Source organism: Macrobrachium nipponense, chromosome 26, assembly GCF_015104395.2.
Source record: "Macrobrachium nipponense isolate FS-2020 chromosome 26, ASM1510439v2, whole genome shotgun sequence".
NCBI classification, from domain to species: Eukaryota; Metazoa; Arthropoda; class Malacostraca; order Decapoda; family Palaemonidae; genus Macrobrachium; species Macrobrachium nipponense.
The window spans coordinates 50402009-50417543 of NC_087215.1; the positions used below are offsets into that span (position 1 = coordinate 50402009).

Sequence of the window (15535 nt, forward strand, 5' to 3'; positions counted from 1 at the left end):
TTTCCAAGGTTCGATGCAGAACTGAGGAGGTCCTACGAAGTACGTCTTATATACTTTCCTCCTTCACCTGAGCTGTGCAGCAGGGAGTGGCCAGGGATAAACAAACGCACGCACAATTTTCTCCCCCTCTATCATAAACTTCTCTAATATCCTGGTAACCCTTATGCCCACATGTTATCACGGAAACAGGTATCTTTTTTTTTCTCTCTCTCTCTTTATGATGGTCGCAACTGGACACGTAGGGCTTTTCCATCCTACTGATATAAGAAGTAGGGTTACGTGACCCCAATATCGGCAAATGAAAAGGAATAAAAAGATGCTGGGTGGAGGGAATAAAATAATTTCACCATTATTAATTTATAGGAACACTTAGCAAAATTGGAATGGCTTTAGAGAATGAGATTGGGAATATTTTGCTTTTAATGTTAGTCTTCTTTACCTTTAAGTTATAACTATTAAGCCTCAAAAGTATACTTGAACAAACACCAAGATTAAGAAGGAAGCAGGTAATAGGGGGGAGAAGAGAAAAAAACGTAATCATTGGTTTCTTTTTGCACCGTTTCTATTTTCATACACTCATCGACTGGGTATCCTCCAAAGTTTCCAAGAATTAAGTTAATAACGTGTTCCCTTGACAGTACTTGATGGGCTACGGAAAAGATTAGAAAAAAAGAAAAAAATCTAACAGAAGAATGAATCATATTCCTCCACTTTTGTTGTCTTTGTTGGACAAGGGCCGCATATTTTTGCAATGATTCTCTTCGTAAGTGCCTTGATTATTTGTGGATGTGGTCGTGTGTCGTCGCCGTCTTCCCAACAGTTTTTTCCAAAAGCTGAAGAGGCAGAACTTTTTGGAACCACGACATCTGAAAGGAGAGGCGAGCAAATTGATTGAAACTATTTATACCGAAATAAGAGGAAATGGATGGGTATCTTGCCGGAAATTTAGTCAGTCTTATCTGGTTTCCCATGACTATTGTGAATGGAATGATTCTTATTGTTAACCTCCTTTACCAAAGCAACTTCTAGATTCTGACCTTCGGGGTAGCACATGCTTCCAGAGGTCAAACGCTCTCAGATGCATCCCAGTTTAATTGCGGTTAGTGTCGCGTACGTGTTTAAGACAGAATGTCATTGTGGCTATCTCACCGGCCGTTGGTAGCTGACTTTTCTTTGCGCACAGTCCTCGTAGTCCGAGGAACCCACTTCAGATTTATCGCACCTTTTTGGAGGTATGGGGTATACGCCGACATCAATAGTGGTTCCTCTTTCCGATGGTTTCAGGGCAGCTAAGAGCCAATTGATCGTCTCTTCTTAGTGCTCCACTAATATAGTCGCTATCCAGGAATGGGATTTTCATCTTATGCTTGTATGTTTCCTTTGATATCTCATTCAGGGTACGAATGAAGATATGAATGGTCTCATAAACATCTTTTGTAAAATATTAGACCAGAGTATTAGGGGAATGACAGTTGCTCGTAGTATTATTTAAAGTGATTTTTTCTTAAACCAGTCTATAATTTCAGAAATCCAATTATTGGTACATCTATGGAAGGAATATTTTTTATCCGTTTCCTAATTTGCTTTCACTTGTTATAATGAAAATAAAAGGTTATTAAACTAATAGAAATAAAAATCATCTGAATAAAGATAACTAAAATGTCAAGATGCCATTCACATGCCTAGCCTTATCCATATCTCTGAATTAAAAAGGTATCTTATTAAGGTATAGAAATAAACCGTAATTATAGATTTATTAGAATTAGGTTGCGTGGTCTGCCCACGTTACACTCAAATTTGTGTATATGAAAACACCATCTAATAAAAATACATTAATGAAAATGCATGCTTTCACTAGTTAAGAGTGTTTTATTATCGGTAAAAGGAAGCGGTTAGAGGGCTGCAAATTGGTATCTTGATCATCCTCCCTTCAATTATTAACCAGACCAGATTACAGCCCTCTAACCTCAGTAGATTTTATTTTAAGGTTAAAGTTAGCTATGATCGTGCTTCTCGTATCACCATAGGTGCCAACAACACAGGCATCACCGGGCAGTAACTTAAAGTTTCATGGGCCACAGCCGAGAGCTTCGCACAACATTATGCACTGAATAAAAACTCGAATGCTCGTCGGAGCATTTTTTTACGTTTTTTTTTATATATAACTAAAATAAGCTGGAAATGGATTGTGGCGTCATTATTTTGGGCTAAAATGCTATTTTACTTTTCTAAAATGGTGTCTCTCTTTATAATCACCTTGGTAAATAACGAAGCAATTTGATTAATTTATATCGTTAATGGCTTTATTCTCGTCGTTGAATTTTGTCCACATAATTTTTTATATGAGGAGCTGGGAAGAGAAGGAGGGGAAACGCCCGGTTTACAAAAAAAAAAAAAAAAAAAAAAAAAAATTGCAGGCCGTAGCGAAATCTTGCTTGTTTGTATTTTTGTGAGTCCATAGAAATACGGAGATTCACGAATTCTTGAAATCATTTGATGCAATATGTGTACTTGCACCAACCTCATGTGATATTCTATTTCTTTTGTTTCCTTCTAAATGCTAACAACTTTAGTATATTATTTTTATCCATTTTTTCACCTAATTACAGTACTACACCTTTCATTCGAATACTCAACCAGGACAGTGGAACGATTTTGGAATTAAACGCTAAATAATTAAGATTCTTTATTTACCATCGAAGTGTCAGGTTTTATGAATTGTTTCTACTACGCACGACCACAAAATAAAAGAAAATACCCATGGGTAAATTTGGTCAACCAACCCCCGCCCCCCACACACAAAAAAAAAAAAAAACGCTCAGACGACCTCTAGTTGCTTGTTGTCGTAGGAGCAATCAGCCCCCTGCGGAGTCTTGACGAAAGCCGTGGCATCGACGCCAATTTTGTTGAAGGCTTCGTGGCAAATTCTGACGTGATTAGGATCCATATTGGGAGTTCGAGAGAAGATGAAGCCAATGTCAGCATAAAATTTCCTCTGTGTATCCTTGCAGGAGTAGAAGCAAGCGTAGTTTTTGTAGTCGGTGTCGAGTACAACCAGTGGTGCTGGCGGAGCTGTAAGACAATGAAATATTGAAGTGAAGACACAGAGGAATATCCAAATTTTATGCGCACATGGAGTCATAAATTGCGCATCTAGAAAAATGAAGTCAGGATAACAATAGTGAAGGACAGAAGACAGGAACAATAATGCATTACCTCCCTCATGAGTGACTTCAAGTTGCTTTCCGGGTAAATCGTAGAAAAGTGACCCCAGCGTCTTCTTTGCGGCCCCATTTGCATCGAGGCCTATCGACTCCGTTCGGAAAGCTCCTCCAACTAGGAAAAGAGAGAACGTTTTAGGTTCCTTCTCTTCAAGATAAGACTATCATAGAGAAATTTCTACATTTTGCATTGGAGAATTGTTAGGTTCATAGAACCCTCGGACCGAGAACAGATGATAATTGATTATATTCCCAGTTCACTGTCTTTAAATTTCAAAACTTCTATTACAGATTTATAGTGCTTGTTCTTGGTGAAGCCAATCTAGGATATTCTGTTGTTGGCCGCGATACTGCTAAATTTAAAAATATTGACTCTCTCTCTCTCTCTCTCTCTCTCTCTCTCTCTCTCTCTTTCTCTGCAGTATACTGAAAACTATCGAAGTCTTCTATCTCCAAGAGTAAGACTAGAATACAATTAAACTATTATGTAATTCAAAAGTGAAATTGGGAATACAGATTAAATTCGAAAGCCTCGTTGCTTCTCTCTTCTTCGGAAGGCTGCAAGTATGAAGATATTCACTACCATTACCTTATCCACAAAGTTCCGAGATCAGTTGCCATTCTACACATACAATATTTGCGAAAACTTCTACTTACGGTATTCGAGTCTCCACAAAACACATTTCGCGAACGGGTCGAAGGGATTGGGGGAGCTAGAATGCTGGTACCAGTCTCCGTCCATCTGCAATATAAAAGTCTTTGGTGAATGAAAAAAAAAGTATAGCCAAACAATTGCTTTCCTCTATTGGAAATGTATATTCCTAAGCAGACTTACACTTCATTCGCTTTGAAGTTCGTCTACTTTACAGAGATATGCCACTTTTCTCTAGTTGGTCTAATGAGTCGTCCTTATTTCTGATGAACATACCTGCCAGTGGTTTCTTTGTTGTTGTTCCCACAGCACCGCTTTGTTCACATTAGGGCATGGACCTGGTTTCACGAAGTCCGGCATACTTATGACCGCATCTAGGGTCAGGAAAATGGCGACGAGGGAGAGGGACAGTTGCTTCATGTTTCGGGAGCGGTGGTTGGAGTGATGGCAGGAAGGCGTCTCCGAGCTTTATATATCAAGCGGATGCGCAAATGAAGGCCTTAAACACCGCTACACTTTGTTTTTTTCTCGTCAAGGTCAGCCGTACATTATTCCCCTGGAGATACTTCTTTCTTTGTCTATCTTTGCCATGAAAAGTACAGAATAAAAATCTTTATTTTCTTGTAATGGAACTTTTTGAGCTCAAACTATCCTTTCCCTGATGGCATAATGAACCTATTCCAGACTACATTCAATTGAAATAAAGATAACTTGGAAGAAAAAAATTCCTGAACATTATAATTGAGAAATAAGATTACTGAAACATACAAAAAAGGAGTAGAAGTACATTCCAAAAACGAAAAATTAATTAATATACTATGTTTTGGGTGTAGAAACTCTCTCAAACAAGTCTTGTTGAAAATTATTGCCGCTTCAACTCCATTAAATTTGCATACAGTCTTCTCTATTTTGTATGTTTACACTCACACACACACACACACACACACACACACACACACACACACACATATATATATATATATATATATATATATAATATATATATATGAATAACTTGATCACGAAGTATATAAAACGTGATGCTATGTATAAATAAAGGTTGTTTTGCCAAGAAAGGAAAAAATGAAAAACGAGTTAGCCGAGTATATTCGGTCCTTATATATATATATGTGTATATATGATATTTATATATATATATATATATATATTATATATGTTTTGTATATATATGTATATATATATAATATATATATATATATATATATATATATATATCTATATATATAGATAGATATATATATGTATATATATTATATATATATATTATATATATATATATATATATCTATCTATATATATATATATATATATATATATATATATATATATATATATATTATATAGATATATATATATATATATATATATATATATATATATATATATATATATATATATATATATATATATATATATGCATATATATAATATTAGGTACGTCGGGAAAGATAGTGAAAGTAGTAGAGCAGGAAATGGAAATAAAACGAGTAATTGGGAGAATAAGGCAACGAGATACTTAGTTAAGAAGAAAGTAAGTGAAAGATAAAAACACGAAACAAAAATAGAAGGGATGATGTAAGCAAGAACTTGTTCCACACCGAAGGATCGCTGCCGGAGAGGTTAATGAACGAAAGGATCTCAGAGCAAAAGCCGCAGATGTAGAGGTGTTGCTTGAAGGAAAAGCAGTCCTAGGACTAAGGAGAGAAGGTTTTCAAAATCTGCTGAAGGCGGAAGACAGAAGAGTAGAAAAGGATGCTGTGAGTTTGATAGTTCATCAGGAAGTCACTGGTGAGGGTGTAATCAGAGAAGAAGAAGTTAAAGAATGCAAAAGAACGGGAGTTGATGGGATTACGTGTAAGATGGCAAAGCATAGGAGTAATAATGCGATTGAGTGGATGACCAGGATTCGCAAGGTATGTGGAAATGGGAAATGGTTCTGAAAAAATGAGTCGGGGGAGCAAATCTCTAAAAGTACAAATGCAAAAGAGCAGAATTTAAGAATTCCAGCGGCATAGATTGAAAGAGAAAAGTAACTTTCGACAGGGAAGCAAGTGTGTAAATAAAGTACACTTTTATGAAAGTGTTGGTACAAGTTTGAATTTAATGAACAAATTTCTTTATGGGTAAGAAATACTTGGAAAAGTCTTATAGGAAATAACCATACAGTTTTGGTGGTGTTAAATGTATGTATTTTATGAAAGCGAATCTGTTTCGTCCTGGGCTATAACATATCAATCTATGTGCTAAATAAGTAATTATTATTCTTATTGGTATATGCCTGCAAGGGGAGGGGGTCCTTCTTTAGTCTGTCTGTTCAGTCTGTTTCCTTGGCTGACCCAAATCTCTTTTTCGAGTTACATCTTTTGCCATAATTTCGTTTTGATAACTTAAGCAATCTTAGAGATATGCAGAGCTGAAGATCAATTGGATTGACTGATATTGTCTTATTGTCTCTAGGACAGGGTTTTTTCGTCGGATAAAGATTTGGTCAATTTCCTGAATAGTTTCCTGGCAGAAAATAATCGGGTTCTCGAGGATCTAGGTTGAAGACGTACATGACGTATTCGTGTATTCCTGTTTGGACAGAATATAGGATAGTATCTTAAGAAAACCTCTTTTTTCGTCATAGATGTCACTCCCCTTTCAGAAGCTTCATTTTTGCTAGGATTGACACAGACGAGAGTCAGTCATTATAGCACTAATCTCCTTCTTTCCCACCGTAATCCTTACAGCAAGGGGTCGGTTGCCTGATGTGCCTTCTCCACTGCCTTCTATCAAAGGCTTCATCCTCCACCAAACCTCTTCTCTCATCTTTTTTCCACTATATCTCGCTTTCTTATTTGCTGTCACCTTCTCGATCTTCTTCCCCAACCAGGCTCCTCCAAGCCCTCTTCACTCCCTCCTCGTCATCCATCCTCAACACATTCCCTTACCAACTAAATCGTGACTCTTATTACCCACGTAATCTTTACAAAGCCCGCCCGTCCTTCTTATTTCGTCATTTTTCAATTTCTCAAGCAGCGATATTCCCATATTCCACCTCAACATTCCCATCTCCGTTCTCTCAAGCTTTACTTCCTCTTTTCTTTTTAGAGTCCATGTTATTTATCCATACGTTAACACTGGTCTTATCACTGTGCTATAGATCTTGACTTTTACATTGATTGGCATTTTCACATCACATCTTATTCCAGCTACATATCTCCACTTCCCTCTTGCAGCTTTTATCCTACTGCCAATTTGAAAGGTTTTTGTGATTCGTAGGCTGTTTTTACATCGTCGTTGTTTTCATATTTGCGTAAATAATGATACAATTGGTAAAAAGAAGATAACAAGTTACCTCCTGGAAAGCTAACTACGCAGAAAACTAGATGAAATGAAGTAGAGAGTCATTTAGTGATGCAATTCTCATCACTATAATAATAAAATAATTATTCTTTATTAATTTGTTGTTATTATCCCCAATTACATTTTTGTATTCTGGAATCTGGTGAGCTCTCGGTATCATTGAAGAGAGGTGGTCAGGCTCTTCAAGCTCCCGGAGTAAGTTTTGATGGAATGTGAAATCGAAGCTATTCAGACTTTGCGCCTTTAGTCAATATTTTTATAAGAGCATATAAGGAAATTTTTGTAAGAGTTCCCGAGGCTGAGATTTCAATAAAGTCCACAATACGATTACTGTTCTTCAAATTTCTTCAAATAAGGCTGAAGAAGTTTGGAGGGCGCCATTAAATGTACATTTTAAGTACTTCATGACTGAGACCATCCGTCTTTCAGGACTCATTGTGGCCCATTACAGCTCCCAGAAGTTTGACACCGATCATTTTTTTATGTCAGTTCGTGACCCGTCGGTCCCAGTTGGTCTTGGGAGCTTATGTGGCAGCCAGCCTGGCTTTCAGTGTAGTTAACTTCTTGTATTACTGACCACACCTGAAACTATTCAGTAGAGGACGTGTGACTATTTAATAATAAAAATAATCTTAGAGAAATTCCATCATTGAAGGCAAACGTGTCCTTGATTGAAAAAATCCACCCATAGACGGGCGTGGCAGTAGGTAGCTGTTCCCGGATGGTTTGTTTGCGTAGAGAGATCGTTTTCCTTGAGAAGGACATTGTTTCGGTGGGTGAGGTCGACCGGGGGCTAGGGGCGAGGATTTTGTCTTATCAGTAACCAGCACGTGGTCTTCCTGAGTCGCCCAAAGGAGTTGGCTAACTAGGCCCCCGTATCGAGGGTTCTGGAAAAGATATTGTTCATATTGTGAAAGAGTATAAAGGCAGTCTGCTTAAGGAAGCAGCAAAATTAGTACTCCTGGTATACGAGACCTCGTATACCTTGAAGGCAAGGCAAGAACTGCATGGACTGTGTAATTAGATCGTGCCCCATGGGAGCTGTACGGCCTTTTATGGAGTCAATTGATATAACCATAAGGTAGAGTTATCTATCATCCACGAATGGAGCGTTGAATTATCGATTCTCGTTGCTCTCTTCGATAGGATGTTCATCGGCAACTACTGATCAGGTCGCCGGCAGTGGATTTAGACACATATATATAGGTCCGCGAACTTGTATCTATTTATTTTGTACAGACAATGCCTTATGCAATAACGAGTTAGCTCAAGGGAAAGTCTGATTGAGTACGTAAAGGCATCAAATTATGATATGTATGTATAAATATGTATATACGTATATATATATATATATATATATATATATATATATATATATATATATATATGTATGTATGTAGTATGTATGTATAATAATATACACATATATATGTATATCAAGTACTTTGATATATTTTAAATGTAAAATATATCAAAAAGTACTTGACACGCTGTCGTTCTGTTTTAATCATTTTATGTGGCATCACTTACGAGTAGATCACAGAATAAAATATATATATATATATATTAAGATATATATATATATATATATATATATATATATATATATATATATATATATATATATATATATGTGTGTGTGGTGTGTGCGTGTGTGTGTGTGTGTGTGTGTGTGTGTGTGTGTGTGTATACATAAAAATGCGAGAAGCAATAGCACGAGCATTTTTTTAAATTTTTAAAATGAAAATTCTTGACTTCAGCCAATTGTTGAATAACATTATTCATGTTAGCGAGAATGCCCGGTGTTTTGTAAGGCATACTGTGATTACCACTGGCCTCATAGGAAGAGGCTCAGTTCCAGTTTAGGGGGTATTTCCTTCCAAAGCGATCCACAACTTTTAATCAGGTGCCCTTCAGCCCTTAGGTGTTGCAGCCTCACACTAAACCATTGGTACTTCTTAGGACAACCAGGTCGCACTGCCTACTACCCATCCTCTAGTAGCCCAAAGCAAGGAGACTGATTTGACGGTAATTGTTGATGCCATCAGTTTCAGGAGATAAGCTCATCTTCCATCCATAGTGCATTTCCTTTCCCAAGAGGTTAATAGCTTTTAACCAGGAGCTTCTCTGTCCTGGAAGACATGAAATTCCCAACTCATTGGCACTTCAATATATCCTAAAAACCAGGAGAGGATGAAGGGCTATGTATTGAGCTTAATGTTTAGGAAGCTATTTATTCATGCTGCTCCCAATACAGATAATCTATATTGTTAACCATTGAATCTCGCTCTATTTATAGCTATGAATTGGGGAAAGTAGAAGCGGGAAATAGAAAACAAAATGCAAATAAATCATCCCAAATTTTCTTAATATATATATTACACTATATAGATTTTTAATGACATTAAATTTTTTCAAATATATTTATCACGCCAATCATGAAATTTCATATATTTATCTTCTTTATTGGTCACATCCCCTCATTTTATTTATTTATCACTTCTTTTATTAATTCATTGATTCATTTGCCATGATATAATTTTTTCATTCTTTATTTCGTCGTTTAATGGCCTTCATGGCCTCATTACCTTGGTTTTCTTTTTTCCTCTCTCGTCCTAAATGTCATCCTTCCATCCAAATTCCTCGTCTTCTATTATCACTTTTCCGAGGGAGACTTATAATACCTCCACAATTTCGTCTAGATGTCGAAGCTAATAGTCCTTTAAGATACGGGTGTGGCAACACCGTTGCCAGTTCTATCTATAGAATAATTTTTATTACAGCAAAAGAATCGTGGTAGAAATTCCGGATATTCAGGAAGGAATTTTGGACGCATCATCTTTGTAGACTTTTATTAAGATAGGGAATCACTTGTAGATTTTAACATAACCGTTCTGTACAGACTTTTAAATCTCCAGAAGATCGTTATCCAATTTTTGCTATGAAACCCTTTATATACCGACTCCATATCGTCATGCAAGGAGCACCTAAATTCTGCCCAGTTTATAGTCGGATTAACATATGGACCTGAGGTTTTATTCTACCGTATTGAAACCAAGTTGAATGGACCCCTTGTATATATTTTTTCTTCAATTTTAAGCTTCGCATCACTGAGAAGAAATTGAACAGAGGTTGACAATTGAACCTACTGACCTGGAAACGATGAATGAACATACAGATTATTGGAGTACCTCATATGGGCTGGATGGAAGAAGACGGATGTAAGGTTGATCAGAGACTAAGCAAAAGCATAACTAATATTACTCGCTATTCATTTCAGATTCTTTTGATTTGTTCCTCTTCAAGACACCTTTTAACATCGAATGCAAAATATGAATACAAAAGTGGAATGTTCGACTGATATTTCGCCCGTTTATGCTGGATTTCATCTTGTACAAAGAAGGAAGAGTTGGAGGCTGGAAACGTCATATGATTTTAGCCTTCCAAAAAACAGAACTAGTTCCTTACGGAGGATGATGGTTAAATAATAGGTGATTAGATAAATAGGCAGATAGATAGACAGATATTAATAAATTAACATCTGCTTGGAACAAGGCTACCGAATTTCATCTCGAGTGATTTTCAATCTGTTGCATAAACACGGGAGAATTATGAAAGGTCCAGAGGATAGAGTTACATTTCATCCTATTAGTAAATCATTCTGTCGTTCAGTCAGTGAACCGCAAATCTCCGGGATAAACTGAATTTGATCGGGTTCCTACAAAAATCACCACATTTTTAAAACTCAACAATATAACGGGAACCGGAGCCGGTTAGTATTGTTTCTTCGTCAAAGAATGCCTTTGTGAATAGATTTCGGGTGACATTGGAACGAATCAATGCATCCTCTGTAATATTCGTTGTTAACAGGAAGTTTTCCATTAAGAAGATAGTTCAGTTTCAATTGAGTTTTTCCTATAGTTATCCTTTCGTTAGTAATAATAATAATAATTACAAATAATAATTACAATAATAATAATGATAATAATAAAAATAATAATAACAGCAGCAACATTCGGGAATTGTTGTTATTTCATTGAGATTCAGCGATTTTTTTTCAGGAAAGACCTGATTTTTTCTTTGACCACATGTCAGCAACGTAAATCAAAGTTTGGAAACGGGCTTAAAGCTTACTCTTATAAAATGTTTTTGTTTATGGAAAGAGGTTTTATAACAAAGTATCTAAATTTTTTTCTGAAGAGTGCTGTCTTTCATTATATTGGCACTTTTGGAAAAATAGAATTGTTTTAATGGCGCAGTTTTGAGAAATACGAGGTCCGTCTCAAAAGGTTATTAAAAAAACGGAAAAAAATTCTTTATATATGAAAGGTTGTTTCTGTAATTGCACTTTTTGGGTAAGAAAGTTAATCTTGAAAGTTCGTCGTTTTCAAAAAGCGTTTTCACTTAAAAGAAAATATAAGAAAAAACAAGCCCTACGAGAAATTCTTTTTCTAGGAAGCCCATTTTTGTAAGTGGATTCTTTTTGAAAGAGGGTTCTAAAAAGCATAGGGAAGTTAGTAGGCTGAGTAGTCTCCTCCCTGAAGCGGCAAGGGCAAATCATTGAGTCAGGATAGTTCTCAGATTAGGCCTCGGTAAATGGACGCATCTTGAGCCTTATTGACGTGAGTTCCATTATGGGGCTAAATCGCCGCGATAAGCAAATTTCGTTGTTCTTTATTCATGTATTAAAGATGATAATCATATGCAGAAACTTTGGTAATCTGAGTCTTATGAAAATATACCCATAATTGTCATGAATAAAAGAATCTTAGGCATTTTTTATAGTTGCTGATGCCCTTGTAGTGTCTTTTACTTTATGCCATCACTTTTCTCATTTCCTGTAACATTTTGCCAAGCTGTTCTATATCCTTATCCTTATTCGGCAGCTGCTTTAGCCATTGAGATCCTCTATCAACTGGTTAGTTGGTCTTTAGATTAAGCTTGAAGAGCGTGAAAAGATATAGAATGCGTGGTTCCTCTGCCAGCTAAGGTGATCAAAAGGGGAGTATGAAAATGAATGCATAATCATATTTGCTATTCGAATAATTGTTCCTTTGTCTTTTTCCTATGGATTTTAAAACTTATGGATCAATGCAATTTTCAAAAGCTTGGGTTCCCTGAGAACAATTATGTTTTCCATCATTGTTCGCATGAGGCCCAACTAGGAGCTGAGGGCCAGTAAGGTTGACATGCTTAGTCACATAATAAAGATACAATGGAGGTGTCTCAATTCCCATTGTAAAAATGGAACTATATCGATATTAACTATAAAGTGCAATATACCAACATTTTGCGGATTTACAATATAAAATACTTAAAAAATACGGCTAAGTTTCTTCGGTGCAATAGTTTTCTATACAGCGTATAATCAAGGCCACCGAAAATAGATCTATCTCATGGCGGTCTCCGTATAATGTTGTCTGAGCCGCGGCCCATGAAACTTTCGGACACATCTTGGTCTTGGCTTGTCTATAGCGTTGCCAGACGGACCATCAGGACTAATTGTAACTTTAAATTAAATAAAAACTACTCAGGCAAAGAGCTGCAATTTGGACATTCAAGTAAATATGTATTTTAGGCATTAATAGAAAAATATTGCTTTTATAACGGTTTTCCTTTTGTGTTCGCTCATTGGTTTGCCGATTTTCTCATTTAAAGTCATGGACGCTACACTGTACTGTGTGTAAGGTTAGACTCCCATATGCAATACATATATGAATAGAAATAATATGTCTTCGCCCCTGTTGGTAACTTGGGTGTCGGAGGGTGTTTCTTGATCAACATAACTGCCTTCAACAAAGTTTCGTCTTTCGCTGTACATTTGGTACACTTATAGGCAGTACTCTGTGCTTGCAGCGTTCCTTCGCCCCATGTCTGCTTTTGCTTTTCAGAATTTTACATTACATCAATCCTCACTTCCGTTCTTCCATCTTACTATCCATCCCCTCCAGCTTTTTCTTTTCACTATCTTAAGCACTGATGGCTGGAATAGCCCCTTTGCTTGTCTGTATAGCCTATCATGTTCCGTGTACCAAACTCATGATTTTGAACCTTTATTTTATGTCGATTTTACCAGCGCCATCTAGATAGCAAAGCTAGTCATACTTAATTCGTACTTTGCTTTCAGATTAGTCTTGGGACAGTATAATAGTATGCCTAAACTTCAGCAAAGTTAATGAAAAATGAAGTAATACACATAGAGGTTTATTTCGTCATAATTAGAAGCTAAATATTACAATAATAAAAAGAGCATTACAAGGAGGTGGCAATCCCTCGTCATTATTCTGCATCAATTGCCTTCTTTTACCAGCAACGGGAAACTCCCGTTTTCTATTAAACGCACATCCGTGACAATAACAATGAACGAAGTCATCAAAAAGATTTACTGGATCTAGATTCAGACTCGAATTCATACCCAGTTAATCTCCTGAAACATTCGTTTGTTCATTTTCACAGAATCTTGCTGGTAGATGGACAAATAAACCCATGGAAATCGGAGAGCGCCATGTCCGCTTCCATTTTAAGCCCACGACAGCCGTCCATCAACTCTTCGCTCTGGATATGTGCAGGTGTCTCCTTGGTAGGTCTTGACGAACCGCTTGAGGTCCACACCAGCCTTCCTGAAGGCCTCGTCGCAAATCCCCTGGTAGGCCTGGTGCAGTTGCGGCTTGCGAGAATAGACGAAGCCCATGTCGGTTATGTACCTGCCACCCATTTCCATGCAGGAGTAGAGGCAGGCGTAGTTGTAGAAGTCGGTGTCCAGGATGACCAGCGGCGCTGGAATGGCTGTGAAATGAAAGACAGAATGTTATTGCTATTGTTGCAGATTCTGTTCAAAGTTGACAGTGATAACTGTAGAAAGGATGTGATATATAATTATCTTTGTATTCAGTTGTATGCTTTCCATGTACAAGAGTAACAGGCATTGACAAATAAGTGTACGAGAGAGAAACTGGTTCGGGGAAAGAGAAAGGCATAATTCTGAACGCAGCTTACAATGCTCCGCAGTGATCTCTAGTCGTGGCTCGTTGTAAGGCATAGGATACAGCCTTCCTTCGTTCTTCATGGTGACCCCATCTCTCGAGAGACCCATGGCAGCCGTGGTAAAGCCCTCTCCGTCTGGAAACGGAACGGATTTGTGAGTGAGATCCTCTTGGGAGGTTTAGTGGATTTATGCATAACGGGTAGGAAGATTGCATTGCCCAGTTGAAATAGGTAGGATTGCATTGTTACAGCAAATTTTTCATGATTATGTATTATTGTATTTACTGACAATATTTTTTAACGTCTTGCAAATTCTGAATTTTGTTTAACATAATAATGCACGAAACTCTAATCTTTATCCGATTATCTCTTTGGAAAACAAAAAACAAAAAATAGTAACACCTACGTGGTGATTAATATGAACAGATTTAATGACCAATTAGGCAAGCTTTTTTATGACAGCAAAATAAAGTGTAATTTTTTTACAAAATGAACTCACCCCAGGTGTATTTGACCTGCAAACATTTATCGATGGGTTGAAATTCCATAGGAGTGTTAGCAATCTGGTACCATATCCCTCCCATCTGAAAGAAAAACAGAAAAATAAATATTCAATCGCATTTTCGACGGGTTTTCTGTCTTCGTTAGGAAGGCCCACCACATATTTTGACAATGATTCACTTTATTTCAAAATATGGGAACGACACTTGAGTACCTGGAAAAGTCTGGGCTTTTGCATTTCCCAGAGCTGTTTCTCATTGATTGTAGGACATGTTCCAGGGACCACATAATCCGGAATATTGAGCTTCCGGTAGGCGGTCCCACCCACCACTAGGACGGCGACGAGGAGAGAGCGGAAGGCGTTCATTTTTCTAGGTTCGATGCAGAACTGAGGAGGTCCTGCGAAGTACGTCTTATATACTTACCTTCTGCTGAGCAGAGGAGCAGGGAGTGGCCATGGATAAACACACGCACGCACAATCTTCTCCCCCTCAATCATAAACGTAGTCTAATTTCCTTATAGCTCTCATGCCCATATGTTATCTAGGGAATTAATCTCCTCTCTCTCTCTCTCTCTCTCTCTCTCTCTGACGGTCGCAACTGGACTCGTGGGGCTTCCTCCATCCATCAGATGTAAGAAGTAGGGTTACGTGATAAGGAATAAAAATATGCTGGATGGAGGGAATAAAATAATTTTACCATTATCTAATATATTGGAAGGCTTAGGAAAATTGATGGTGATTGTTGGAAAGGCTTTGGAGATTGAGACTGGGAACATTAAGCTTTCAATGTTAATTTCCTTTACCTT

General features: G+C 37.2%; 2 protein-coding genes across 2 annotated transcripts; both read right to left on the bottom strand.

Annotated features, from left to right (window-relative positions):
• Positions 1-2806: 2806 nt before the first annotated feature.
• Positions 2807-4310, bottom strand: LOC135199819 (crustacyanin-C1 subunit-like). Its single transcript, XM_064227958.1, has 4 exons — positions 4150-4310; positions 3879-3963; positions 3217-3336; positions 2807-3072 (listed from the first exon to the last, which is right to left on the bottom strand). The coding sequence occupies exons 1-4, from the start codon at positions 4291-4293 to the stop codon at positions 2819-2821; spliced, it is 603 nt and encodes a 200-aa protein (XP_064084028.1). The 5' UTR covers positions 4294-4310; the 3' UTR covers positions 2807-2818.
• A 9149-nt stretch (positions 4311-13459) lies between these two features.
• LOC135199818 (crustacyanin-A1 subunit-like) lies at positions 13460-14356 on the bottom strand. The gene is made up of 2 exons (XM_064227957.1): positions 14239-14356; positions 13460-14028 (listed from the first exon to the last, which is right to left on the bottom strand). The coding sequence occupies exons 1-2, from the start codon at positions 14333-14335 to the stop codon at positions 13763-13765; spliced, it is 363 nt and encodes a 120-aa protein (XP_064084027.1). The 5' UTR covers positions 14336-14356; the 3' UTR covers positions 13460-13762.
• Positions 14357-15535: the final 1179 nt, after the last annotated feature.

Bases quoted from the DNA above. Each gene is read 5' to 3' on its own strand.
- LOC135199818 (XM_064227957.1), bottom strand. From the start codon at position 14,335: ATGGGTCTCTCGAGAGATGGGGTCACCATGAAGAACGAAGGAAGGCTG. The intron at 14,029-14,238 runs GTAAGCTGCGTT...TTCATTTCACAG, and splicing joins AGAGATCACTGCGGAGCATT to CCATTCCAGCGCCGCTGGTC.
- LOC135199819 (XM_064227958.1), bottom strand. From the start codon at position 4,293: ATGAAGCAACTGTCCCTCTCCCTCGTCGCCATTTTCCTGACCCTAGAT. The intron at 3,964-4,149 runs GTATGTTCATCA...TTTATATTGCAG, and splicing joins AACAAAGAAACCACTGGCAG to ATGGACGGAGACTGGTACCA. The intron at 3,337-3,878 runs GTAAGTAGAAGT...CTCTTTTCCTAG, and splicing joins TTTGTGGAGACTCGAATACC to TTGGAGGAGCTTTCCGAACG.